This window comes from Rhinolophus hipposideros (assembly GCF_964194185.1).
Source record: "Rhinolophus hipposideros genome assembly, chromosome: 1".
NCBI classification, from domain to species: Eukaryota; Metazoa; Chordata; class Mammalia; order Chiroptera; family Rhinolophidae; genus Rhinolophus; species Rhinolophus hipposideros.
In genome coordinates, this window is record NC_138047.1 from 67,637,887 (window position 1) to 67,664,525 (window position 26,639).

General features: G+C 34.4%; 1 protein-coding gene across 2 annotated transcripts in view; it reads left to right on the plus strand.

Moving 5' to 3' along the window:
- The window catches only part of CCSER1 (coiled-coil serine rich protein 1), a 1,122,213-nt gene extending 1,096,178 nt beyond the window's left edge, over nt 1-26,035 (plus strand). For both annotated transcript variants that reach the window (XM_081047472.1, XM_081047473.1), the window contains one exon: nt 25,500-26,035. In XM_081047472.1, coding sequence (XP_080903598.1) covers nt 25,500-25,985 — 486 coding nt within the window. In that variant the 3' untranslated portion in view covers nt 25,986-26,035. The remainder of the gene's footprint in view (nt 1-25,499) is intronic.
- The last annotated feature ends 604 nt before the right edge of the window (nt 26,036-26,639 follow it).

The window sequence follows — 26,639 nt, forward strand, 5'->3', positions numbered from 1 at the left end:
GGGCCCATCAGCTCCAAGTCGTTGTCCTTCAATCTTTCAATCTAGTCGTGGAGGGCGCAGCTCAGCTCCAAGTCCAGTTGCCGATTTCAATCTTTAGTTGCAGGGGGTGCAGCTCACCATCCCATGCAGGAATTGAACAGGCAACCTTGTTGTTGAGAGCTTGTTCTTTAAACAAATGAGCCATCTGGCCGCCCCTTCGGCATCTCAGTGGCAGCTCATTGTCTTCAATCTAGTTGTGGAGGGCGCAGCTCACTGTCTCATGTGGGAAGTAAGCGTGTCGGCAAACCCGTTCTTCAGAGCTTGTGCTCTAATTGAGGTATCCAGCCGCCCCCATAGATTTCTTGATAATGCAAATAAGGTCATACTTTTGCCTATGTATAAAACTAATACCAGTAGTAAACATGCTGATAATAGCCACTGTTCTATGCATTTTATATAGGTCATTTCAGCCCTTTAACACTTTGAGAGATAAGGATTAGCCTTAATTAATAGGTAAGAAAATAGAATCTAGGAAACTGTAAGTAACATGTTCAGAGTTATATACTAGAAACTGCCCTATAGCCAAATGTTTAATTCAGGACTGCTTAAAACCCAATGTATACCGTTTCTACTATGCTAAGTTGCCTGTCAATAAATAATAATGCATTTGATTTGAACTAGTATACATAATTTACATGTTTCTTGTCCCCTAGTAGGAGCCCTAAATCTATCAATATTTCTTCAAATTACAGGTCAATAAACCATAAAATCTTATTTAAAGTAATAAAGGGTTATATTTCTTAGTTTTTTTAAAATTAATTGCCCATGTAGTATATATAACATATTATAAGAACACACATTAAATATATTTATACACACACACATACACAGATGCACAATATATAAGAATGTAAAATTCTAAAATATCTTTGAAATAAAGTTTAGGACCCAACCTTTAAGGTAAAACATAATTAAAATTCTATATATTAAGGTTTTCAGAAGAACACTAATGAATTATGAAATGAACTAACAATGGAAGACTTTCATTATGGCTATGACATTTAGCAGCTATCTGTACTACTAAATGTGTATAGATAGTGTTCATGAGCCTTTATAGACTTGAAAGTGATGCTACCTTATTATGAAATAAAAAGTGTTGATCTTGAGCATATTTTCAATTAAATATTTTTTTTTTGTATAATATATACAGTTTGAGGATTGGAAACATGCTATGAGTTTAATACAATCCACAAATGTTACTGTATTTCCAAAAGATTATTTATATTCAAATACAGATATGTTAAGTATTCTGCTTAGGCACGAATACTAAAGAGGAAGTGATTTTGCTTCCACATAAAGATTATTTCAAACTTATTTCCTGTTATCCATATGCCTATTTTGAAGGAAAAAGAACTGGCAATTATATGCCTGCCATTGATTCAAATATTGCAGTGCACATGTTTTCAGTTATACTTTGCAATGTAATCAGTTTGTATGCTGTATCCTTTATTTTAGCTTCAGCCACTTTGCATAAGTAGAATACCAGAAACTACCCAATCTAAGAAAACGGATTGAATATTATTTTATCATAAACTTACTCAGACTCCAAAGATGGTCTTAGTGTGATGAAGATATTTTACGTAATTTCCTTGAGATCATAAACTGATTAGTAGTCAAGAGAATGGAAGGGTTGAAGAATTGCAGATATTTTCTTCTCTCTTTATACTTTATATATGTAGTTAAAGAACAATTGCTGATTCTTCTATATATAGATGATGTAAGGAGCATAGGAAAAAATAAACAACAGTAATGATTCATTAAAGATATTATAACAGTTATGCTCTTGAATATATTTCTCAAATAAAAAGTGAAATCTTCTGTGCCTGAAATCTACACATTCCACAATCAAAATGTCACTTCAGCAAAAGCAACATCAACATTAGCATTTCAGTGGCGGCATATTTTCATTGTAGTGTTCAAATCACTTTTATCTCCCTCTTTATTTCAGGAGGGGTAGCATCAAATTATATGGGATTGACACTGTCTGTGAAATTCAGGAAGATTAACAAAAATGTCAAAATAGTCAACCTAAAGTTTATCTTTTTCTCTTTTGTTCATTCCTAAAGAATGACTATACCTGTTAGAAGAAACCTTACATTGATGCTTAATATTTATTCACAAAAGTCCTATGAATATGACATCCATGTCCTACTTTCCAGTCTCTTCACCCACACGTCTTTACCACACCCCTGTCTTTCTAATTCAGTATATACTACACATGTATGGAAACTTGATGTTCCCTTAACAGGCCTGGCACTCCCTTATCTTTTTTCAAGCCATTGACAATAATGCTACTACCTTCTTACATAAATGCTCATTCTCTTATCCAATCACCCACGTTGACCATCACTCATTTCTCATACGATACCTTCCATGATATGTTTCAGATCACACTCTTTGGACCTGTTGAAAGCAATGTTGCCTGCCCCTATATTTTCATGATACCTTGTATTGTTGTAGATACTGTCAGTTTTCCGTATACTGTATCTCACACATATAAATTGTGGGCTGCTTGGAGACAGGGACTTTGCCTTAACCATCTAAGTATTCTTTCAGCCCTTAGAATGTTGTAGAATACTGTAACTTCTCAAACATTACTCAATTTGCATTTTAAATAGTTTCTCTCAAAAGGCTGACGTTTGAGTACCTTTGCCATTTTAAATAATGCTAATATCATAAAGTAAGTAAAACACGGCTTTTTGAGTAAGTTCCCAAATACTGAGCGTCTCGGACCTCTAATGGGCAAAACAGTTAAAGTAACCTGAGTGCCTGCCAATTGGAGCGATGTGTATGAAGATCTGCAGCAGTGACCTCATTCTTGGTGTATTTTGCCAAGTTTAGTGGATAAACATAGTGCCTTTATATTATGACAACTCCTTTCATATTCAAATTTTTAAAAATATAACTTCATTATCAGAATCTTTAGGGACAGATACATTTACTACATTACATTAAATTTTTCTATTTCTGTATAATACCTTGACCATAATATTCCTGGCATAGTGCACTAACATATTGCACTTACTAAATTTTCGTAGAATATCTACTCTGTATCAGACATGTGCTGGGCAGTAAGAATATAAATGACATAACATAAACACAGTTACTTCTCTCCTGGTTTCTGGGATCTTGTTGGATAAAGAGTAGGCAGAAAACTACAACATACCGAGATTCCTGTCCTGAGAGCTCTGAGGTGGGACACTTTACCTAGATCTTTGGGGTTAGGGAAGGCTTCTTAGAAGAACTGATGCTTATGATACCTTTAGGAAACCTAAAGGGTAAGTAGAGCTTAGCCACGTGGGGAGAAAATTAAAGAAAATCTCTAGCAGAGAAAACAGAGAACATTGCTAGGAAGTAAAGGATCTCAGCATGAGTGGAATGTAGAATACAAAAATATAAGAAATGACAGAGGAGGCCAGAGAGATGTTGGAGGATATTAAAACAACTTAAGATGTTTGAAATTTAATCTGAGATTAATGGGAGACATTGGAGTTACCAAAGGAATGACATGATTATAATTATGTTCCCAAAAAACTCTTAGGCTGCACTGTGGATAAATAATGGAGTAGGTCAAGGGGGGCAAGGATGAGGCAGAAAGATTAGTTATCAGTGATTATGGGGTGAGGAGTGGAAGAGGGAGAGGAGATGGAAAGTGTTTGAGTGCTTATATAATTGAATAGATGTGTGGGATAAGGATGAGAAGTTAGTGCTAGAAGTGGAACAGTGGCAGCGTCAGATCAAAAGAACAGAATATTTGCTGTTCTGAGAACTATGGACCGCAGACACAGATTCGCAGCCCAACTAGTTCTGGCAAAGGGGAGGGAACTGTGGAAGCAGGATCGGCTGTGGGGGTGAGTGCCGACATTGCTCTGGGCCACCTCTCACAACTCACCTCACCCCTGGTCCTACCTATCTGGGCAGTTCCCTGATTAGTAAACAGAACTTCTGAAACATACGGATTCTGAATCTGGTGCAGGAAGAGCTTTGGAATTTCAAAAGCTCTCCACATACCCACACGGACACTGTGCCCTGTGACCCCGGCGAACTATTAACAGAGGAGAAGCCCGTCTCCCAGGGAATCCCCCCATTGTGTGAAAAGCTGAAATCGTGCAGAGAAAACATAGCACTACCGTGTGGAAGAAAAGAAAGGCTACAGAGAGAAAATAAAACATTCTACCAACAAGTACTGAAAAACAACCTATCAACCTTTTGAAGAAGCCACTCCTATAGATGTCTAGGAAGAGAAATAATAAATCAGTAATTGCCATGAATAACCAAGGCAACATGACAGCTCAGAAAGAAAGTGAAAAGTCTCCAGAAAAGGAACTTACAGGTATGGAAATATGTGACTTAAATGACAGAGAATTCAAGATTGCAGTTCTGAAAAAACTCAACGAGGTGCAAGAAAACACAGAAAGGAAGTTTAATGAACTCAGAAACACAATCAAAGAACAACATGAGCATTTTACGAAAGAGATTGAAATTTTTAAAAAAGAACCAAATGCAGTTTCTGGAGATTAAGAACTCAATAGAAGAAATCAAGAATGAAATAACCAGCTTAGGTAGTAGAGTTGACCAGATGGAGGAAAGAATCAGTGACATTGAAGATAGAAACCTGGAAATTACACAGATGGAAGAAGAAAGAGACTTGAGACTTAAAAGAAATGAAAGAACTCTACAAGAACATTCTGACTACATCAGAAAGAGCAGTGAACCAATAATGGGCATACCAGAAGGAGAAGAAAGAGAGAAGGGAACAGAGAATATATTCAAACAAATTGTTGATGAGAACTTCCCAAACTTGTGGAAAGAACTGGATCCTCGAATCCAAGAAGCAAATAGAACACCTAATTACCTCAATCCCAACAGGCCTTCTAAAAGGCACATTGTATTCAAGCTGTCTAAACTCAATGACAGAGAAAGAATCCTCAAGGCAGCCAAGGAAAAGAAGACATAACCTACAAAGGAAAGCCCATTAGGTTATCATCAGATTTTTCAGCAGAAGCTCTACAAACCAGGAGGGAGTGGAACCAAATATTCAAACTATTAAAAGAGAGAAATTATGAGCCAAGTTCCAAAGCTCTTTCTGCACCAGATTCAGAGCCTGTTATGTTTCAGCAGTTCTGTTTACTCCCGCAGGGATCCACCCAGATAGTTGGGGCCAGGAGCGGGTGAGTTGTGAGAGGTGGCCCAGAGCAATGGTGGCGACCACCACCACAGTCAGTCCTGCTTCCACAGCTCCCTCCCGTTTGCCGGAACTAGTTTGGCTGCAAATCTGTGTCTGTTGTCCACAGTTCTCAGAGCAGCAAATATTCTGTCCTTTGATCTGACACTGCTACTTTATCGCTTCTAGCACCGGGCAGGTGGGGCAGGGCGAGCTCTGAGAGGGTAGGGAGGGGTCGGCTTCCATTGTCTGCTCGGCAGTGAGGGCTTAAACCACCGATTTCAGCCCTCTTTCCTCAGTCTTTGCTCCGAGGTCTCTGCAGTGAGCGTTGGGTTCAGCCGTGCTATATGCTGCCCCCTCAGGCCTGTGGGCCGTAAGTGGAGCCCTAGCAGTCCGAGTCCTTCCCTCTCCCGCAGCTGCGGTAGTTCCGGGAGCAGCAAGCTTGGAGCACTGAGCTAGGTCTGCGTCCTTTGCCCCCCGCGGCTCCTTCTCCACACTTCTCCTCTCCCTCCTCCCCCGCGCGCGATTCACCCACCTGGAGGTGATTTCAGTAGTGGGCCTCTTCTTTGCCTGTCTGCTGTGCAGGGAGTCCTTTGTGGAGTTATTGTTGTCTGATTCATTGTACATTCCAGGGAAGCACTACAGAGGCTCACCTCACACTGCCATTTTTTCCCAGCAGTCCTAAATATATTTTTTATTAATTGAGTTATAATGCAGATTTAGTTTTATGAGAGACACAGCATCCTGATGGTTAAATTTTGGTTAATATATTCTAGAATATTATTTCCCACAATTTGGGGGAATATTTCTTATTTCTTCATATTCTCCACAGAATGTCTTTTATCCCCCATTGTGTTAACAAAACTATTTGGTATCTGGCAGTACTTATGTACTTATGTTAATAGAAATCTGAAGATAAGGTGAAAATAAGTGTGTCTGTTTTGTTATGTGTTTGATATGTTGATGAGGTACATATACAGAAATGCCCACTAATGGTGACAATACATGTGTATGCGTGTGTATATCTATCTGTTCATCTATCTATACCTTCAGCCTAGTTACCCACCTTCATATATACTTCCTTCATTTCATCGTCCTTTTCTGATTTTTTCTTATGAGTAGGATGTATAGAGGATATATAACTCTTTACTAATGGTTTGGAATACATATACAAAAAGAAGTATGATCCTTTCCCTCAAGTAACTCATGATATGAAATGGTAACTATAGGCAGAAAACATAAGCAAAAGGTAAAATTTAACTGCGGCATTATGAATGGGGAAGAGGGTATATTTTCTTGGAAAAGGGTTTCTCAAAGAATGTGTTAGAATATACTAGAGTAGCTTCTGGAAAGAAGGGATTAGTAAACCATGTTGTGTGCAGAGGCTAATAAATCCACCGATCCTAAACCCCGAACAGTTTTAGTAAATGATAGAACAACTGAAATACCTTTTATTCAATGGCTAATACCATAAGTGCAGAAAATGAGAGCATATAGCTCAAATGGGCTTAACCATGTTCAACAAGTGAAAATCATGTTCATGAATTGCTGAATTTTAAAAGCTGTTTTTACTTTTCCTTTGTAAATCACAGTAGAACTTGAATCTTCATCCATAGTAAATGGAAAGAAAAAAAAATCAAAGTTCTTAAAATTTTTCACTTTAATAGAGAAATGACACTTTACCTTAGCTTCAAAGTAATGTGATGAGTTTCCAGCTCATATTGACACAGTGATGAGAGATAGAAGTAATAACTGGCCAAATTTGCTGGATATATTTGCACATTGGGAATAATGGGAAAAGCTTCTTATTACAGGAAGACAGTTATCAGCTTGAGGATAGCAGTGATTTACTGCAAGTTACTACAAGGCAAGATGAAGAAAAATTCAATGATTTCCTTTATAATGCTCCATATTTAATCTTTCACAGTTTTTACTTTATTAGTAATAGGATTAATATATCTACGAAATTTTTATTCTGATGAAATATCGGATATCCTTATTTTGGTTGTAGACATCATGTTCCCGTTTACTATGCTGACATTCTTACATACAATCACCATCATCCTAATATTATACTATGTGCCAAGCATTGTGCTAAACACATATCATTTGATTCTTTAATCTTCTCTAAGAGAAAGGTATTTTGTTATACCCGTTTATATTTGTTTAAATGGGCCTAAGTCAAGCCTGAAGTCTGAGTGTGATGAGATGTTGTGGCTGGGAAAATTGACCTGTAATTTAGATAGTGTTACTGTAAAACAAAAGAAACAACAACAACCAGGAATACTCTCAAGTGTCTTGCATCAATTATTTGTACTTGATGAACAGACAGGCACATACCCTGAGTCATGAAGACAGATAAGAAAGGGATTATATGAAAATCCATGTGAGAATGGCAAAGCCAAGAGTCTAATACCTCATTCAAGGGCCATAGAGATTGGGAAGATTGCACCTCTGATAGGCTATATTGTTACTCAGTTTGAGAAATTGTCTCCTGAACAATTGAGTTTCATGTCCTTGTAATTACAGGTACTATATTTTTTGTTTGTTTTGTATACTATATTTTTCACATATTTCATCAATCACATCATCATCCTTTCATGACAACCATACATCTTCACTTTACAGATGAGAAAAACAAAGTTTAGAGATGTTAAAGAATTTACCAATATTATACAGCCTTTAGGTGACTCATGTAGGATACAGTCTAAGAACTGTCAGAGGACTGATTCTTAACTAAGATGCTTTACCACCTAAAATTATTTGTTTGCCAAAGGGAAACTCTACATATAAGGACTTCGCCAACATTGTGAAAGCTAACAGAGAGTTGCTACTTAATCACATCTAGCCAGATAACTATAATGAAGTTAATTAATAAGTAAGAAACGAAAGTAAATTGAGAAGTCAATTGTTTTCTAATTTGTTCCTACTCAATCGGTTTCATCTCTGGTGGCATGAGATAAGCAAACACCAGTTGCTGGCTCTTTCCCATAGTAGCGTTCTACTTTCACTTTTTCTTTAATTAAAATGTATTCGGGTGGCAATGGTTAGTAACATTACATAGGTTTCAGGTCTACAATTCTGTAATACATCAGCTATATATCACATTCTATGTTCAGCACCCAGAGTCATGTACTCTTTCCTTGCTCTGTGTCTTTGGTGTAGCACATTTTGCCAGAAGGGCAGCATTAGTTGATCAATAAGAGCAGATTCAGATGGTTGGGAAAGAAACAGTAGTGATGCTTCAGGTACAGCCCCAAATCAATAAGGAAGAGTGCTTCTGAACAGAGTGAAATGAAGAGCAACTACTTACTGCAGCTAAATGACATTCTGGGTTGGATCAGTGTCTATGCTGGAGGCTGATAGGCACCAAACGGAGGGGCTGGGAGATAAGTAGTTGACATGGTTACAAATGGAATATACCAAACAGATGACTTCACGTGAATGGGTAAATTAGATCCGTAGACGTATGAATTGTCAGAGTCAGGAAAATGTTTCGTTCTTGAGTTTTTGAGGAAATTCAAGAATATATTGGAAGGAATAACAGTTTTAATTTATGGCAAGATTTGTCAACTGTGGTACTATTGACATTTTGGGCTAGATAAGTTTTGTTGTCAGAGAATGACCTCTACTCTCTACACACTAATAGTGCCACCCACCCCTCATTATGAACATAAAATGTGTCCCCTGAGAAGTAAAATTGTCCCATTTGAGAACCACTGACTAGTCAAATCTTTTTTGTTTGTTTGTTTTTACCTGACTTGTAACATGTTCATGCATGATTTTTTTTTTTTCCTGGTATGATTCTTAGATAGATAGAAATGAAAGTTCTATGTTCATGCATCTCAACGAGTAAAGTATATTTTTCCATCAACAATAATCTAATTTAGGAGTAAGTCTAAATACTTAGGATTCCTCTCTACTTGATTGTATTTTAAGTAGATATGTTAGTGTCACTTGAATATTACTGATTCTGAATATTGAATACTGAATATTGCTGATTCTAAGTATGTATTATCTAGAAATGGTTTCACTCCCCTTAAATGGCACTTTTCTATTATGAGAACCCTTTTTACCAGCTTCTATAAGCTGTATTTACTTCCGTGTTGTTCTGCAAAAGTTATATCTGAGCTACTGCTTTGCAAAGGGTCTTTCCTTCCACGTTTGGCTAGGTAATTCAAATTACTGATGTGATCTGAGTTAAAACCAGGTATACACTTGAGCTAAAATATGGATTCCATGGAAAATTAATCATTTTCTTTATTGGCAGTCATTCCTTGGATAAGATGAGCAGAACTTAGTGTTTAGTCATATCATATATATTAGTATATTCTGTAGTATACTTTCTGGGCTGCTGTTATTTGGGACATCTGTCAGTCTACTTTGTGTGAGGACACACAGACAAGTTTTGCATAGAGTCCTTTGGCTTTTGAAAAGAGAAAACATCTTGAATACAGAGACAATTCCAATGATTCAGTCGTAAGTAGCTTGTTGAAATATGGAAGTATTGCTATTTCACTTTTTTTTTTTTTTTTTACTTCTTTTGGGTTATACTAAGCAGTACAAATATTATGCCTGGTTTTACACAAGAACTGTACATAGTTTAAAAAATATTATTGTGATAGACCATGATTATTTCTTGTGAGACAGATAGAAGAAGAGATGTAATAAGGACTGCTGCAACTTTATGCAGTTCTTCCCCTCTCATGTATGAACTTAAAAGGACAGGGACTGGGTCATATGATGAAAGGATGAAGGAAGAATCTACAATAGGATGTTTTGAAATATTCTGGACACTGTAATGTTGTAGAATTCTGTTTACTTACAGTGCTCAGAGCATGCATTGTTAGTAATGCCACATTCTTTAAAAATTGTCTGAGCTATTGTGTAGTGAAATGAAATCATTGCACAGCAGTGGGTATAGGAAATCTTGTGATCTCTTTATCCATTCTTCATTCAATACACACAGATTCAACAAATAAATACTAACTGCCAGAATCAGAGTTTCCATGACTCCCGTTGACCTACGGAGTTCCAGTTGAGGGGCTAATTCTCTACCACTTATCTCTATGCCCAGTCAGTTTATTCCCAGCTTTCAGAGAAAAAAAAAAAAAAAATATATATATATATATATATATATATATATATATATATATATATATATATATATTTTAAGAGAAAACACATAAGGCTCTTTGGAATCTAGATGTATTAAATATGTCTATGAAGAGGCCTGATATCTCAGGCCCACTTAGATATGTACAGGAAAATGCCCTCACTAAAGTAGTAAAAGTACTTTGGGGAGCTTATTTTGTATTGACAAGGCCTACAGCAACATGATCCAGTCAAAAATACCCTAATGGTGTTCAGTACACTACTTTTCTGTCAGTAAACTTTCCTAGATAAATATATCCTATGGAATATTGAAGATCCAATATTTACATTAAAATGTGTCATCATTTGTTCATAGTATTGGAGAAAACCAGTAAAAGTTATGTTTTACACAAATTCTGCAAATAAAATTTTACCCCTGGTTCTGAAACATATAGCTTGTAAATTCAACATGTACAACTATTTCTTTTCTTACCACACAGAATTGAAATTTATTTGATGGCCATGTATTTTTTGCTTCATGGTTTGTCTGTACTTTACCTTTGTGCCTAAACACTAATCAAGTTTGTTACAAGTTTTATTTCAGGTTTTGCTTTTCTTTTTTTCTAGAGCATTAAAAAATCTTACCTATTATGTGAAACATTCGAAATTCTGATAATGTGTAACTATGTAACTTTGTGACATATGCCTTCTTTGGTCCCTAACAAGTATATGCATTCTGGGTTGCCTTATTTTAGACAGTTTTACATTTCACTGATTAATTTTTAATTACCTAATTAACCTTCCTAAAATACTGCTTATTATGTCATTTACCTCTTCAAAAACATTCACTACACCTTCATGTGATTTAAAATTCTACACTCTAAATTATCAGGGAAAGACAGAACATAAACAACTTTCATGCACAGTATTCTCTTGCTCCATCTCCTTGTGAACATCTTGTTGCCCCTTAGCAAGAAACCATAATACTCACAGTTCCGAAAATAGGCCCTGCAAATATATACCTACTTATTTATAATACCTGGGATGCATTTCTGACTTTGCAGTAATTCAAATTATATTCATTCTGGAGGAGTTAATAAAGATCAAATTATATTCATTCTGGAGGAGTTAATAAAGATCATATCTCCATATTTGATCTTTCTCTCTTTTTCCCATTTCACCCAATCTTTCCTTTTCTCATTTATCTTCAGTAAATGTTTGTCAAACAGTTACTTTATGTCAGACATAGGCTAGGTTCTAGGTAAACAGCTATGAATACTTTGATCAATTCTTGCTCCCATAGAACTTACAGTTTAAATGGGTGATAGGTATTAAACAAATAAGTGCACAATGTGTGTGTGTATACATACACTAGGACAACTGCTTAAAGGAAAATTAAAGGGTGTGTTTGTGTTGACATTTTAAAATATTATAACTTGATTTAAATTGTGGGGTGTGAGAAAGGCTTAAAAGAATGTTCTGGGGACTGAGTTATAGCTGTCAGACAAAAAAATGAAGGGAAGAACATTCCAGGCAGGAGCTAAAACATGAACAAGCTAAAGGCCCTGAGGAAGGAGAGAGCTGTTCAACATGATTAGTGTTGCTAGAAACTCAATGATTGAGAGGAACATTGTCCGAGAAGAAATTAGAGAGGTAGGTATGGCTAGACAATTCAGGGTCATGTAGACCATTACAATAATTTGTATCTTCCTGAATTTCAGTGGGAAGACATTAAAGGAAAAGAGGAGGTCAATGGCATGAATAAATTTGTATTTTAAAAGGATTCCTATAACTCTTTTTCTGGTAGTGTGGGAAGGTACAAAAGAGTAGATGCAGTAACTATGGGTGGAGGTAGTGGTAACTTTAACTAGAGGGATGGAGGTGGAGAGAAGTGAGCAGAATGATGGCAGAATAACAAATAGTGATGGATTAAATGGCTAGGAGTGAGAAAGAGGAAAGTCAAGGAAAATTCCAAATTTTCTTTATAGTCTTCATTCATTCCTTCCTTCCTTCCACAAATATTACAGAAATTGTTAAGAATAATTGAAAATCAGAACGATGCAATTATAGTGAGTTCAGTTAGAATTTAGGTTTTCCTTCAGTTTTGAGAGGCATTATCATATTAAATTTTATATAATACTATGACGTGAACTTTCCCATTAAAATATAGACATCTAGAAATAGATTCAGTGCCTTTCCAGACAGGAAGTATGCGCTAAAAAGCAGTAGTTATAATGTCATGGATCAGGAAACTATGAAAGGATATATATTGCAATATATATATGACTGAGATACCTGTAATATAGTCATGGAGTTAGACATACGATTACTCTGAAAAGAAGTTTAGGTTTAAGTATAAGTTTAAGAGTTGTTCACATAAAGATGGTATGTAAAGTCATGGGAATGGATGAGATCTCTTAGGGAGAGTGAAATGAATCTAGACCAGGCTAAGTAAACCTGAACATTTAAATAAACCTGAACATTTAAATAGACAAATACCAGCAAAGGGGATTGAATTGTAGTGACCAGAGAAGCAGGAGAACAACCATGGACTTGAGACGTCACAAATAAAAAAAGATGATGGAATTCAAGATGGGAATGCTTGAGCCATAAAAAGTTTCTTAACAGTAAAGAATACATGAAGTGACAAGGTCCATTTGCCTTAACAAATTAAAGGTCTTCAAGAGGAGCAAAAGCCATGTGGGAGTGAGTTGGTGCAATCAAAGATAGCAATTCCTTAGAAAGTTCTGTTCACTCTTAGGAAATATATTGTTGTAACACTTATTTTTCATTAAATCTCTTCTTGTGACACTTGTGATATTATTGTTTTAGTAACTCATTTAATCTTACTTTTTAAATTTTAATTACTAGTTTAGTTCTTATGCAAAAGGAAGTGGCTAGCGTAGGATTGTATGTTTGATTTCTTTGAATCTCCCATTGTGTGTTCTCCATAAGAGTTAATGGATGAATGAATGAACAAATAAATAATGAAGATAGAAAGAACCAAAGAATGAGAAAGATTAACAAAGCTGGTATAGGAGATGTACTGACTCTTTTTAGCACACGTTTTAGATTTTAGCGTTTCTGAAGTATGCCCAGTGAATGTAGGGAATTGCTCATAATATTCAGAACAGCACATATACACAATCTATTGAATAGATTTCTTGGAGAAATCATTTGCTACCAACAATAGAACCTGCCAGTCTGTCCTGATTTTGAGTGAAAACCACCTTCTTTATGGCTGAATATGGACTCACCTCAGCCTTATAATTCTAACATATGGACCTTCCAACATAGATTATTGAAATGCAGGAGACAAAATCTCTGTGGCCAGGAAAGTTATCCCTTCTACCTCTAATTGACTTCAGTCTGAGGAATGCAGATAGATCTACTGTAAGCCAACATCGCATCCCCATGTCTTCTCTTTTGACTACAACCTATTGTAACAGAACACAACTTGCAAAGGTCAGTGTATACGTATGTAATCTCTACCATTACAAGCTTACCCCTTCTTTCATTTATCATAATGCAGCACAAAATGCCTTCTTGTATTATTCTAAGAATTTTTCTATTCATTTATTTTTATTTTTTTCCATTATTTTTATCACACAAACTTAACAGATGTAACTATCTATATAAACAGTTCCTAAATGTTGCTGAAATACAGCATAATGGCGGGAACGTATAATTAAATATTCTAATACAAGTCCTTTTGACCTTTTTTTCTTATGCCAAATACATATCTTGTATTATGTATTAAAATGAAAGGTGATGGAAATATTAAGACATGCTTTGGGAAATCTGGAACTGGTTGTTGACTGCCACTGATATCTTTATAATTTGAGACAAGTAAGTCACCTATGAACTCAACTATAATTTTTTTATCAAATCAAGGAGGTTAAACCACATTGACTTTACAGTATCTACTTCATCTTGAATTCTTTATTATTAAATCAAAATGAAAATATTAATATTTTAATGGGTTAGAGATTATATTTGAAATTAATAAAATGACAAAAATGACAATAAATTGAAAATAATTGACCAATTTATTTAGATCTTAGCAATTTATATGTGTCATCTTACTGTCATATTTTGTGCATTATTGATTTTTCTATTTAAAAATTGATTTTATAATATTTAAGGATGGCTAACCTTAAAGCTGGTGGCCTATCTGTTTTCTCTTTGTGTGCAGACTTTGAGACTCCTCTGAATTTATAAAGAAAATGATTTGCTTTGATAAAGCAGCTTTTCAAAAGAAAAAATATAGCTTTAGAATTTTTTTACACTCTGTAGTATTTCTAACACCCATAAACTCATCTCAAGTAGGAAAAAAAAAAGTTGGTTATTTGAAAAATTGCTATTATTAAGTAAACTTATGTGCAAGGCTTGACTCTTTACACGATGAAAGAATATATTTTTGAAATTCCATGCTTCTTTTAAAAATTGGTTCTAACTTGTAGATAATGATATCCTGGCTATAACTTTTCATACCAGAATTCATTCCTTGCTGTGTCTTATTCTTTATCTATACTATATGAAAGCATTTCAGAAAATCAGATGGTAGATAAAAATGAATATTACTTCATCACAGATCCCAAACCATTCTGAATACTTTGTATTTCCATACACATGCTTGTAATATTCTTTTGATGTTGTGAATTCTTTGAAGGAATTTTAAATAGTATTATATCACCAAACCATCAAGCATAACACGTAAGTTTTGTTACTTTTCATATTATTGTCCTGTACATGTCACCTGAATTGTTTTAAGTGAAATTGGTCTTCCTTAAATTGTGTGTTACTGAAGGAAAATATAGCCAAAGCTAATACAAAATGCCTAGCAACCTAAAAATAACATTTGGAGTACATTAGAATGTATATTTTTTTTAATTTGGTATGACTGAACCAAACTATTTAAATTCATATAACGAAAGAATATTGTGAAAAATGGACCAGTGAATTTAGGGAGATGCTCAAGTGATCTGGTATCCTTGGGCCAATAGTTCTGTCATGCTAACTCCTTTGACAGGTTTTCTGGTGGGGGTGGGGAGTGAAGTATACTATATGTCTACATTCTGCATCACTTTTCTTCAATGTTATTCTTATCTACTTGCATATTATTTATACCTTCTGAAGACCTCTACTTCCCATGGTTCCTTTCAAACCCTTTTCTTCAGAAGTAAACTGATAAACTGATTCATACCAAGGTTTAAATGACTAATAGCTTCAAATTATCGTTATACTTCAAATTATCTGGAAGCAATTTCGACATGCAGCCTGGGTATATTTTGTGTAATAAGCTAATTCAGAATTAATGACCCATTAATATGTAATACACCTAAAGGAATACACAAAAGTGAGAGTTTAGTGTCAACAAAACAATTGGGAAAGGGTATTTATCTAAACTTTAGACAGATAAAATGACAGCATAGTAATAGGCATTGGAATTCAAAGACCGTGCATTACTACCTGAGCCAACTTGAATAAGCCAATTATTAATGAGAGCCTCAGTTTTCCATTTATAAAATGGAAGTGAGGCATTTGGAACCAATCTTAATGTATCTTAACAAGGATAAATTAGGATAGTTTATGTGAAAATAATGTACAGCATTTAACATATATGACAGATGAGATTCTATAATTATATTTGTTACTCATAGTATCCCCAAATTATACCATGTATATAATTATGTATTGTCTTTATTCAGTGGTTAAACTTGTTTCTAAAAGTGACTTGCCTTATATTATACTGATATGAAACAAAAAATGATCAGTATAAAACCACTGTATTTTTATTTGACTTTTTTCTCAGGTTATTGTGTAGATTAAATAAATAATGTCTTCCTTTTAGAAGTCTCAAAGCATAGTTTATGTGGTAAAATCACTCATAAAGTAGAATCATTTAGCCAGGATTTAGAACTCAGATTATTTAATCACATTAACAAGTACTAGAAAACAAGAGGAATGAATAATAGGCTAGATTCTTAATCAATTTTATATGTACTTTTTTCATGTATTGGATATAACAAATATTTCTATCTTATAAAGCCACAGCAATTGTATATAAAGACTTTGAATTATTCACCCAAGGACATTATGTGAATATAAGAATTTTTGTGATTTTTTTTTTTTTTTTTTAAATACTGCTTCCATTTAAGAAACTTTGCTCCATCTAATGTGTTAGGTATTGGGAATCTGGGTGTTTAGCCTAGAGACTCATTTTTCATGTTGCTGCTGTAGTAAACCACTGCAAATATCCATTATTGTGCCTTTCTATGCAAACATGTAAGAATTACCTCCTACTCATTTCCCTTAGGCATATAAATTTAGTTTAAGCCCTCACTTATCCTTTTTCATTTAGAAATCACACTTTTCTGGAATATCAGTTGTACAGAATTATACTTTCTTAGCTTTCTTCTGAATTGAGTCTTTAATTATATACCCCCATTGCTATTATAAGCAGTAATCGTCGGAAATTTTCTTTTAAGTCACCTTTTAACTAAGGAGAATTATTCACACAGAGTTGGTTACAATATAGACACACACACACATTACTTTTAAAGATAACTCATTATTGTTCTTCAAGATTAGTCCTGTCTAGAGTTTATTTACTCTAGTTATAATAAGAATAGTCAATCAGATGCCTAGCGGCTTATGGGAAAAGTGTTGCACATTTGACTTTTCTTGTGAGGGAAGGGAGATGCCTTGGCTTTTCTCCCTTTGGAACTCTGCCGTTAGCTGAACTTATTAGCATTCACCTTACTTATCTTGTGCAAGTCCTCTAACCCTGGTTGAATCCTAAGTACCCACCAGGAGGATTTAGTATCCCCTAAAGAATTTAGGAGTGAGGTTGAGCTAGAAGAAATAATTTAACTCCAGACAATTTCCTCTTGGTAATTTGTGCAATCTGAAAAAAATAGGCCCTGTCTGACAGAACCTTTGAATGTTTCTTTTTGGTTATTACCTGAACTTATTACAAGGCTTCCTGCTTGCAAAGCAGTAACTACTTCTGTATACAATCTCTCTGTGGTAGTGTTTTTTAGACCTTTAACAAAATTCTTTATCACTGAAAACAGATTCAGCTTCTTAGGATACAAACAGATGCAGCAACATGCCAAAATCCACAGAGAAATGTCCTGGTATTTATAACTGCTTTACAAACCCTATTTTTCAGTGATGACAGAAAAAAGGACAGTTTGTAATTTTTAATAAATGTGGGTTGAGCTTATACTGACACTTCAATGGCTGCCATTGAGAAAGAGGCATATTTCAGGTCTACCAATTTACTTCACAACAATATATTAATATTAGGTAGCAAAAAATCAAAAGGGGCGTTTGTTTTTTAAGTAGTTCATGACACTCCATTGATATTCCTTCATTTCATTTATGTGCTGGGAAATTTATTTTTTAAGACCTTTGTTAGAGCGCTGATTCAAATGCTGCCTGATTAAACATCTTGGAACCCTAATGCTTCCTTGGTTTGTCTGAATGAAGAAACCTTCCATTTTTATGCACCGTACTGTATGTTTTTTATTGCTATTGTTGAGCAAGATTTATGTTTATACATGCTTCCAATGTTTGTTAGTACATTGCATTGGTTTAGTAAATGAGCTAATCTTTTAAAGGTAATAATTGGAAGATCTCAGAAGAATGTCTGGCCTATAGTATGCATTATATGTGGTTGGAAAATAAAATAAAAAATCATAAAAAGCTTAATTTTGCTCTCCTAATGGCTATAAATGATTTTTTAAAGGATAGCGGTTTGTGTATATGGCCTTTAAAAAGGAGTACCGAATTAATCCCTTTTACTGTCTGATTTAGGGCAGCATTATAGTTTAGGCCCGTGATGTTGAACTGGGGACAACTTTGCCTTCTCCAGGAGACATTGGAAATGTCTGGAGACAATTTTGGTTTTTATAACTGGGTTTAGGTGTTACTGGAATTTTCAGGTAGAGGCAAGGATGCTACTAAGCATTTTGCAATGCACATGGCAGCCCCCTATAAAAATAAATTACTTAATCCCAAATTTAAATACTGCTGAGGTTGAAAAAATCCTGGCTTAGAGCTTGAGTTCTGAAATCCAAATGTTTGAGCTCCAATTCACATCCTGCTATCTGCTAACCCTTGAATCCTGGTAAGTACTTAAATGTAAGGGTTTCATTTTCCTTGTCATTGAAATGGATGTACTGAAATCCTCTAATGAGGATTGAAAGTAATAATACATAAAATATAGCACATATCTTGACACATTATAAATATTCACTAAATCTTAGCTATTATAAATAAAATCAGAGATAAAGTGACTTGTCTGCCTTCTAATCATTTTTCTAAAATTCTAAAATTACACATCATATGCTCTCTTGAGTTTAGCATATTTAAGAATACTTTCTCAACCTAGATCTTTCACCATTAGGTATCAGATAGACAACTAGGTCTTAAAAGCATTCATCACCAACTTATTGAATTTTGTTGTTGTTATACATCAATTTTGTTTGATTCAAGCCTTGCTTGAAATTTTAGAAAGGCAAAAAGCTCTCTCAAAAGTATAAATACTACTATTGTCTTTTCCTTGCCATGATTTTAAATTACTTTATACAACTCTAAATTCTCTGATTGGCTCATGGTTAAGTAAACTATAGCTTGCCTTAAAACTAGATTGGAAACTACGGCGATGGAGTTTTACAAGAAAAGAGTTTTATATGTTCTCCAATAGCAGATTCCATAGATAGTACAGCATTTGTTTGGAACATATAAAACCCATCCTCTAAAAGTAGGACAAGAGAGGTTCTTTTAAGGTGTATACTTCAATTAGAAGGGGACTATGCACAGAACACTTCCATTTAATTCTTTAAAATTTGTCACAGTGCTAATTTAACTTTTCTTGAAGAGAATTTACAAAGATCTTTAGAGATAGTATATTAAAGAGACCCTTATGATGGTCTTCAGAGCTAGCTGAAAGAAACACAATAATAGTAAATAAATGGAAAGATATCCCATCCTCATGGATTGGAAGAATTAATATCACTAAAATGTACATACTACCTAAAGCAATCCTACCAAAAGTAATCCTATCAAAATTCTAATGGCATTTCTCAAAGAAGTAGACAAATACTTCTAAAATTTGTATGGAACTGCAAAAGATCCCAAAGAGCCAAAACAATCTTGAGAAAGAAAAACGAACAAAGCCAGAGGTAATCATGCGCCCTGATTTCAAACCTTACAACAAAGCTATAGTAATTAAAAACAGTATTATATTGGCATCAAACAGACATACAGATCAATGGAACAGAATTGAAAGCCCAGAAATAAACCCAAAAATATATGGACTATTGATTTATGGCAAAGCAGCCAAGAACATACAATGGAGAACAGATAGTCTCTTCAATAAATGGTGTTGGGAGACTGAACAGTCACATGCAAAAGAATGAAAGTAGGGCACTATTTTATACCACACACAAAAAATTAACTCAGTATGAACAAAAGACTTACATGGTTAGACTTGAAACCATAAAATTCCTAGAAGAAAACATAAGCATTAATATCCTTGACATGTATCTTAGCAATGTTTTTGTGGATCTGATTCCAAAGGCAATAGAAACAAAAGCAAACATAAACAAATGGGACTACATCAAACTAAAAAACTGCTGCACAACAAAGGAAAGCATCATTAAAAAGGAAAGTCAACCTATTGACTGGCAGGAGATATTTTCAAATCACATATGTGATAAGGGGTTAATAGCCAAAATATACAAAGAACTCAACTCAAAAAAAAAAAGAAAAAAAGAAAAAAAATCCTGATTAAAAAATGAGCAGAATATCTGAATAGACATTTTTCCAAAGAAGATATACAAATGGCAAACAGGCACATGAAAATGTGTTCAATACCACTGGTTACTAAGGATATGAAAATCAAAACCACTATGAGGTATCACCTCACACCTGTTAGAAAGGCTATTATCAAAAAGACAAGAAATAACAAATGCTCCTGAGGATGTAGAGAAAAAGGAAACACTACACTATTGCTGGGAATGTAAAGTGGTACAGCCACTATGTAAATAGTATTGAGATTCCTGAAAAAAAATTAAGAATAGTATTTTCATATGACCCTGCTATTCCACTTGTTTCTTTATCCAAGGAATATGAGCACACTAATTTGAAAAGATATATGCACTCCTGTGTTCATAGAAGCATTATTTACAATAACCAAGATATGGAAGCAACCTAAGTACGCATCAATGGATGAATGAATAAAGATGTGGCACACGCACACACACACACACAATGGAATATTACTCAGCTATGAAAACAAATGAAATCCTGCCATTTGCAACAACATGGATGGACCTTCAGGTCATTAGGCTAAGTAACGTAAGTCAGATGGAGAAAGACAAATACTAGATGATTTCACCATGTGTTAATTCTAAAAAACAAACAAACAAAAAACACCCAGAACAAATGAACGAACAAAACAAAACAAAAATAGCTGATATTTACAGAGAACAGATTGGTGCTTACCAGAGGAAAAAGGGATTAGGGAGTGAGTAAAATGAGTAAAGAGGTTCAATTGTATGGTCATAAATAGTAACCAGACTTTTGGTGATCATTTTGTGTATACAGATGTCTATTTATAATATTGTGCATATTGTGCACCTGAAACATTTGTTATATAACTCAGTAAACAAAGAATGTGGACATACTTATATTTAAGATTTATTTATACATTTTGATATCTTACTCAGTGAGTAATATTATTTGTACATACCTTTATTTAGAGCACTTTTCATATATTTAGTGTTTCATTGTACATAGAGATGGCTTTGACATTACAGTGTTGGCAGTTTTTATTATTCTGCCATTAGATATGTATCAATGTATTTGTAATAATTAAATTAATATATGTATTATATAGTTTGTTTCATCATTCATTTATTGTATTGCCTCAACTAGTCCTTTGTTATTTATTTTCTGCACTAGTGAAGTGACCTGCTCAATTAATCTTCAGGTTACTAGGCCAGTATCAAATGGGTCACAGTCATTTGTTGAGTCTATATTTTAAGTAATACATTGCAACTATTGCTAAAGAACAATAAATTATTCTTTTTATAAATTAGAGAAGATTCTGATTCACTCCATTTGCATTTATGAATGCAAAATTTATGTAAATAGAGCATAGGAGTTGAGTTAAAGATAGTTTAATGAGAGTATCTTAATATCCCAGGTTTTGGCTATGTCATGATGACACATGGGGAAAAGAGGGATTAAGAACTGCTGCTGTACCATAACTCCCTTTCAATTCATTTTCTACATATTAATGAAATGCACTTAGAGCTATTAAAATACAATAATAAATGTAACATTACTTGAGTATTCTGGAATAAATTACTTTGCTGTTTTTTTTTTAGTCTAGATAGAAGTATTCAAAGTGGTTTAGCTTCTAAAGAATGAAATGTTCATACCAAAAGTAATTTCTAGGTCTATTGGTCACTTTATTTTATTACTGTAATAATTTTTATTGTTGCTGTCATCAAGGTAACTGTGTTCTAGGCATAATTTTAGGCATTTTATATACAGAGATGAGGGAATCGGTGACTTAGGAAGGGTAAGTAACTTTCCATGGTCACCTAGATAGAAAGTGTTTGATTCTGGTTGATTCTTCTAGCAACTGGATGGAAGACTTTAAGCTGAAGGCAACAGCCAGTTCTTTCATGAACAGCACTGTTTTCCATCATATAATGCAGTGTCTTGCCCTCAGTAGTGGTCAATAAATATTTCTCAAATGAATTTATATATGTCTGACCTCAAACCCATGCCATTAAACCCCTATGCTATGCAATATCCCAATTTGATAATCTCAATGAGCTCTGGACTTAATGGTGAACATCACAGAGAACAAAAAAAGAGAAAGTCTAAGACGTCAAAAGCAATCTATGCCAAATAAACAGAAACAGGTAATTTATACATTTGTCTTTAAAAATTGAGAGTGAGATCTTTGATTTTGTTTATTTTTATGGTGAATCCACATGTACCTTGCAGGTATCAGATACTATACCAGAGAAAGAATATTGAGGATGCCTGTGGATTCAGTTGTTTTCTTTAACATACTTTTGTTAAAACTGTATTTAATACAATATCCCAGGAGGGTTAAAATAATAATATACAGAAAATAATGGATATTTCCTCAAATGTAATGTAATGGAAATGAATCACCACCAGACTCCTCTACTTTCCTAGGCAACATCTATAGAAATAGAAATGAAAAATAAACATTCCACTGGTAATAACCATGACAAATTTACTCATGTCTCTTTTGTCCTGAAACATTTATTTTCTAAGAATATTTCACAAATTACACTCATGATGTGTCTACCATTTGGATGCAGATATTAAGCACAGTGTTGATTTGGAGTCTGTCAGTAACTGATTCAATAATTAGGTAAGCAAGCATCTTACAGAAGTCACAAAGATGAAAAGAAACTAGAAGCTCACATTTCTAAGGAGGTCCAAATATTGAGAGTATTAAAAAAGAATCAAGAAGAAGTGAGCTAGAAAAGTCCCTGAACAATGAAAATTGAATCAAAATAGTTTATTCCTTTTAGTCCCAAGAAAAATCCCTGAAACATTGCCTGTCAATCATGAAATGCTTTCTTTATACACCAGCTCACCAGCCTGATTACCACTACTCCAAATCTATGGGAGACTTAAAATGACATATTAGAAGTAAGGGAGGAAGAACTATCAGGAAGAACATAGTAAAAACTAGAATGACCATTTAAAAATCAAGACAATTAAAAAAATGGTATAAGTAAAACACCTCAATCTGAAATGACTGAGTACATGGACACCCGAATGATACCCCCAATAGAGATTAGTTTTGCAGAAAAGTAGGGAGATTCATTTCAGTAATGATAACCTTGAAGCATCAGTTTAAATTACAATATTGTGCTGCATGTAACTTATTTTAGAAAAATGTGATATATTTCAGAACTATCCCCAAGGGCATACTGGGAAGCAGAATGCACTGGTGGTTTAATCAGGCAGATCACCTGCCCTACACTGGCTGCAGGATGCAGGCAAAGTCACTGGGCTTCAGTTTGCCAGTCTGTATAATACGGATAAGAGAAGCTGCTTCAAAAGATTCTTGTGAGGATTAAATATGTTGAGGCATTCAAAGAATGCTTAATACATAATATACACTCAATAAATAGTATATATTGTTATCTCTAGCAGATAAACATTATTTGGAAACTACTTATTAAATGCTTAATATGTGCCTGAGAGTTGGGTCAGGAGGATTGAGCGCATATAAGAGAGTGGATGGATGACTCGAGGTTGCTTTTTTTTGGCAGTATATCAACAAGGACTTGAGTTAAAGAGGTATGAGGAGAAGAGAGAAAGCAAAGATAACTTCCAGGTGTTGGCCTCATAGCTTCCTTCTCAATAAATGGCAGCACTGTCTGGGGAAGAATAGGTTTCAGAATCAAAATCAAGTTGGTTTGTTTGGTTTTGTTTTATGTCACATTAGTGATATTAATTAATCAAAGTGATGACATCTGGATAAGCAAATTGGGGCTCAAAATAGAGATCAGGTTTGGAGAAATGGTTTTCTAGGGAACAATGGAAAGATGGGCATTTGAAACTATACTGTTTATATGTCAAGTACGCAGAAATTTTCACTGGCTCCTTCAGCATGTTTTGTACTAACCTACTACCATCTGCTCTACTCTATTCTCTCTTTCTCTTCCATTTTCTCCTCCTCCTTTGCGTTAACAATAAATCCTCCACTTCTGCCACCAGAGCAATAAGCCAGCTAGTCAGTTTCTAGCTCAATGTGTTTTTCTAAACCAAGACAGTTCTCTCTTCAAGAGGAATTCAGGTGCCAGCTTGTAATCTTTGATGCTCCCCCGCCCCCACAGCATGATTCAATGGGCTATGTCTTGTTTCTATCATTAGAGTACAAACTTCTTGTGAGAAAGAAACGGCATATTGTTGTGGAACTTATTTATATTAATATAAAGTGCTTCCAAAAATCTAAATGAAACACATGTTGCAAGTTCTTCTAAGTGCTCTATTGTTCCCTTTAGGTTATTGTAGTGACTTTGTTTTTAGTGCCTTAAATTTCTAGGTTACTATTTTACTGAGACAATTAATGATATTGATAATTCTAAAATTCTCTGAGCATGTACTTAAGTATATATAGCATATTAAATCCAACAAAAATTTAATAACCTCATGTTCATTACTTATTAAAATATACATGTTCATTACTTATTAAAACAATCATGTTAATTATATTAATAATCATATTCATTACTTATTAAAATATACATGTTCATTACTTATTAAAATAATCTGTATTCTCAGATAAAACTATAGAACTCAAATTTAGGAAGTTAAACAAATTTCAAAATGTATGAGTATTTTAGTTCAGTGATAGAAATAAATGGGCTATCAAACCATAAAAAGATATGGAGAAACATTAAATGCATATTACCAAGTGAAAAAAGCCAATCTGAAAAGGCTATGTACTGTATAATTCCAACTACACAACATTCTGGAAAAGATAAAATTAGGGAGATGGTAAAAAGATCAGTAGTTGCTAGGTGTAGGAGGAGGGGAGAGATGAATAGGCAGGGCACAGGGGACTTTAGGGCAAAGAAAATACTCTATGATATTATTATAATGAAAAAATGCCATTACCATTTTGTCCAAATCCATAGAATATACAGTTCCAACAGTGAACTCTAATGTAAACTATGGGTTTGGGTGGTTATAAGGTGTCAATGTAGGTTCATCCTTGGCAAAAAGTGTACCTCTGTAGTGACTGATGTTGATTAGGGGGCAGGTTATGCATATGTGGGGCTAGGGGGTATATGGAAAATTTTTACCTCCCTCTCGATTTTGTTGTAAACCTAAAACTCCTCTGAAAATGAAGTCTTTAAAACAATGCCCTTTAGAATAATTTCACTGTTTAATCACTATTGGTGATTAAATAATCATACACAGATGATTATTCAATGAACATGAATAATTTTAAATTATTCATAATTCAATAATTTAATCTCATGGGGAATTCCATTGATTTAAGGCTTGTTGAAATTGTAGGGGTTTGCACAGAAAATGTGAATTATAACTCTGTATTCTATGTATGCTATGAATGTATTTTTAAAGACATCGTTTTCTTGCTGTATCCTTACCACAGGCTACATATCGAAATCGAATTGCGAGCCAAAATCTCAGCACAAGGGACAGAAAAGCAATGCATACTCCCACCGAGGACCGTTTTAGATACTCATCAGGTGACCAGACAAGCCCCTACAAAAGCAAGACCTGTCAGCTATCAAGTCTATGCTTAAGTAATTTCTTGAAGGACAAGGAACTAGTGGAAGTTATCAAACACTCAAGAGGAACTTACGAAACCATCACTTCAGAGGTCACCCAGAACTTACGGGCCACTGTCGGGCAGAACTCTCTGAAGCCAACACCTAAGACTGAAGGGCTCCCCACTTTCTCAGAGAAACCAAAAGACCAAGCGGCGGTGTCACGACAGCATTCAACCTTCACAGGAAGGTTCGGACAGCCTCCGAGAGGGCCAATCTCTTTACACATGTACAGCAGAAAGAATGTTTTTCTCCATCACAATTTACACACCACTGAACTGCAGACTCTCGGCCAGCAGGATGGGTAACTAAATCATCCACTTCTTGTCTCTGGGTAGGATAAAGATGGTTAGTGTTTCTCGTGCATAGCTCATATTTAAATTGTCATGTACTTCTTCTTATATTTTATGTTTTGTTATAAGCAAAGAATTGTGCACTTTTTATTTTTTTACTTTTTATTTTTTTTTAGAATGAGGCTTTCAAGCATGTTCATTGAATTAGGTTTAATAGCCTTGACGATTTTATTACATGTGTATGTATAATAAATGGGACCATCTTGCTGGTTTATATAGTCCATAATTTATATTTTATCTTTATCAGTCATTGATATGCATTGGAGTTTCAGAAAGTAATAACAAATAGCACTCTGTTCACTTAATGATGTTGCTGTGAAAATAGATGTGAGGAATAAGTAGATAAAGGGATTGTAAAGAATGTTAAATTACATAGTTAATAGAAGAAAAAGAGAAGAGAGAATTTAAAGTCTTATATTTGGTGGTGTATTTATTTGAAGAATGAAATTTGCTTGCATGTAACCTAGAGATACATTTGTCTCTCTACTACATACGTTCAAACTTACCTCACCATACTATTAATGGGGGAAAGGCTATTTCTTTTATCCTCTAAATGGTTAGTTCACACTAGTTCACAAAGGATTTCAGACTGAGTAATTGCTAGCCAAA